Consider the following 2,860-nt stretch of genomic DNA (forward strand, 5'->3'; position numbering starts at 1 on the left):
ACTAAAAGTGTCCACGACTGAAGAAAGAGGTCCACGACTGCATAAATGCAGTCGGCCAGCTATCTGATGCCCACGACTGGTAAAAGGCAGTCGGCCAGCAGCCCTGAAGCCCACGACTGATGAAGATCCAGTCGGCCAGCACTGGGGTGCTCCCGGCATCATCTGGCAGCCCTCCCAAGCCTCAGAAAAATGGGGAAAAATAGGAGAAAAATGCGGAGAGTGGGGAAAAATGGGAAAACACCTCATAAGGGCGGGCACACCCACAACAAAGGCCCTGGTGTATAAAACTAGACAGGAGATGACTTCTAACAGGAGGGTGCTTCCCTCCATGGCTGGCTACCCTCGGAGGGAAACTGCCTCGTGCAAAGCATGCGGAGGAGGAGGGGGGGGGGGCAAGTAATCTCGCCCTCCTGTTCACAAGAAAAAGGACCCTGGCACTGTGTGTGCAGAAAAGCCTCTCACTACCTACACAAGCGATCTGAAACTTCCTGAAGAGATAGACTCTCCTTTGCCAGTACCTCAAAGGTAATCAGCTCAGTAGAGACCAAGTTTCAATTCATTATTGTTCTTCACCCCAAAAATGATGAAGTTGACTGGAAGCAGGACAAGACCATGGTCTCCATACTTTATTTAATCAATTAGGGCAGCATACTACTTAGGAGAACATCAGAGCAGATGAGAGATAAATACCTTTCTTTTCTTGTCTTTATCCTTGTCCTTTCTTCCTGATGTGTGATGATATGGTTTGCAGAAAGGAAAGAAAAAAAAAAAGTAAGCATCGCCGCTTTAAACAAGTATCAATAACTGACCATACTCTTGAAATTCTTAACCACCTTTCAAGGTCGACTTTTTGTCAGCATGATTGGTACCACGTGCAAGCTTTCGTGCGCGTTCTGCATCAAGCTGCGCTCTATACTCCTTCATAAGCCGGACCTCATCATCCTCTTGCTCCTCTTTTTTCTTGGCTTCCTCCTACCAATGAGCATTTCAATGGCTCCAAATGAAATACATCCTAGGCACAAAAATGGGTTTCCAAAAGCATGAAAGAGAAGAGCAACCTTTTGCCTCTTTTTGTACTCCTCCCAAGTGACAGTGTGAGAAGTTTGCAGGCTGGCCAACTGGGCAGCATGCCACTCTGGTGAATGAAAAGATCCATCGATCTGTGATGGACTTTGTTAACAAGAATTCATTTTCAATCTGCAATTCTGCACTTCTCTACTCAAACTATGGCTTCATTAGACCCATTACCCAAACATCATCAGAGCCATGATTATGCGAACCCAAATCAAAAGCACTCGAGTTAAAAGAAAAGGACACAAACCATTCCATCTTCGACCTCTTCTACGCTTCCCGGGCCCAGCTGGGAGGCCATCTTCGATCTCTGCGTAGCTTTGTGAGCCTGATTTTTCCCCATGGTTGCTGCCTTGAAGAGAGCGCCCAACAGTACAGAAGGAAAGTCAGGCTGTGAGAAACCGCGAGAGAGAGAGAGAGAGAGAGAAAGAGTGTGTGTGTGAGTGAGAGAGAGTGTGTGTCCTAACTGGTTAAAAAGTGCACGATCCTGTGAAGGTTCGATCAAACCCCAGCATCGTCCAACCTTTTTGGCTTTCCAAGCATGGAGGGTTATTCGATTTTTACTTTTTGAAAAGTTTTGGGTCCTGTGTAGATGAATGCTATAAAAAAAAAAACGGTGCCTTTACACATACCCCACCGCCCATGCATGGACAGGGGAGATTGCCTGCCCAAGAATTATGGGCGGTGGATACCCCCACCACATCAGCATGGGCAGGCAGGGGTATGGCGATGTGTAATGGGCCTTACTAGCTGGTGATGAGGAATGCTTTACAGATAGTTCAATTGTTTGCTAAGGGTTCTGTATCCAAGTGCAATTTAAATCCGAGAGTATAAGTGTGACTGAGGAGGATAGCTTTGATATGGGAAGATGGGGATGTGATGTCATTAATAAGGGATAGATTATCAAACATTTGGAGGTGCCTTTTGGGGTGGAAGTAAATAAGCAATTGGGCTATTGAAAGATTCTCTGGCAAGCTTTAAAAATGGGAAGGAATCAGAGTGTCATTTCATGATAGGGTAGCTATTGTGAATATAGTCCTTAATGCTTATATCATGTTCCTCTATCCTATAATAGAATTTAGGAAATGACATTGGAAAAGGATTATAGCCCCAATCAGAGACTTTTTGTGAAGAAATTGCAATAATGGTAAAAAAGCTTCTTCATGGTTGGCCTAAGATAAAGTCAATCTACCAAAAAATTTGAGAGGGCTGGGGATAATACACTTACCAAATATCTCCAACATGATGGAATCTGGACCATGATGCTTATTTAGAGAGGTGGTGGAAGAATCAGAGGTTCAACTCAAAAGGCAAGTGGCCTGGGATGGATTGGAAGGAGAAGCTGCTATCATTTGCCCCTCTGAAAATTGTGAACAGTCCTTTTGTAAATTTCTATGTTTAAATTGGAGAGAGGTGATGGGCTTAATCAATTGGAATGGGTGCGCTAGAGCTTCTGGGAACTCTTTCTTCAGTCTCAACATTTGGTGGACCATTAGATTCAACCCTCCCTTGGCTCAACTCAATGTAAGGGCTTCTTAAAGGTTAAACAATAGAGGTTTAAGAAAAATAAGGAGACCTTTGGGACCATTCATAGGTGGGATGGAAAGAACTGCATCAGGTTGAAAGAGAGTTTGGAATACATCAAAGTGAGGTACAGGTGGTGAGCTTTGTGCTAGGTGAGGGTGAGAAAGGATGGACTTCCACAGCTTTCAATGGAGCTTCCTAGATAAATGATTGGACCTGGTTTAATGGGGTCAAACTCGATCGAATAACTAACAAAGCAATATAT

The 2,860-nt window shown here is 44.3% G+C and overlaps 1 protein-coding gene across 1 annotated transcript; it reads right to left on the reverse strand.

Annotated features, from left to right (window-relative positions):
• Positions 1-600: 600 nt before the first annotated feature.
• LOC147636149 (uncharacterized) lies at positions 601-1,595 on the reverse strand. Its single transcript, XM_086801100.1, has 4 exons — positions 1,322-1,595; positions 1,059-1,160; positions 834-972; positions 601-725 (listed from the first exon to the last, which is right to left on the reverse strand). The coding sequence occupies exons 1-4, from the start codon at positions 1,412-1,414 to the stop codon at positions 667-669; spliced, it is 393 nt and encodes a 130-aa protein (XP_086657226.1). The 5' UTR covers positions 1,415-1,595; the 3' UTR covers positions 601-666.
• Between the last annotated feature and the right edge of the window lie 1,265 nt (positions 1,596-2,860).

This window comes from Cibotium barometz, chromosome 8 (assembly GCF_041138505.1).
Source record: "Cibotium barometz isolate CiBa-2024 chromosome 8, ASM4113850v1, whole genome shotgun sequence".
Classification (NCBI taxonomy): Eukaryota; Viridiplantae; Streptophyta; class Polypodiopsida; order Cyatheales; family Cibotiaceae; genus Cibotium; species Cibotium barometz.

What these genes read in the sequence shown, in the direction of transcription:
- LOC147636149 (XM_086801100.1), bottom strand. Translation starts at nt 1,414, where the DNA reads ATGGGGAAAAATCAGGCTCACAAAGCTACGCAGAGATCGAAGATGGCC. An exon ending in AGTACAAAAAGAGGCAAAAG is followed by an intron (nt 973 to 1,058) that starts GTTGCTCTTCTC and finishes GCTCATTGGTAG; the next exon opens with GAGGAAGCCAAGAAAAAAGA. An exon ending in CAAAAAGTCGACCTTGAAAG is followed by an intron (nt 726 to 833) that starts GTGGTTAAGAAT and finishes ATCACACATCAG; the next exon opens with GAAGAAAGGACAAGGATAAA.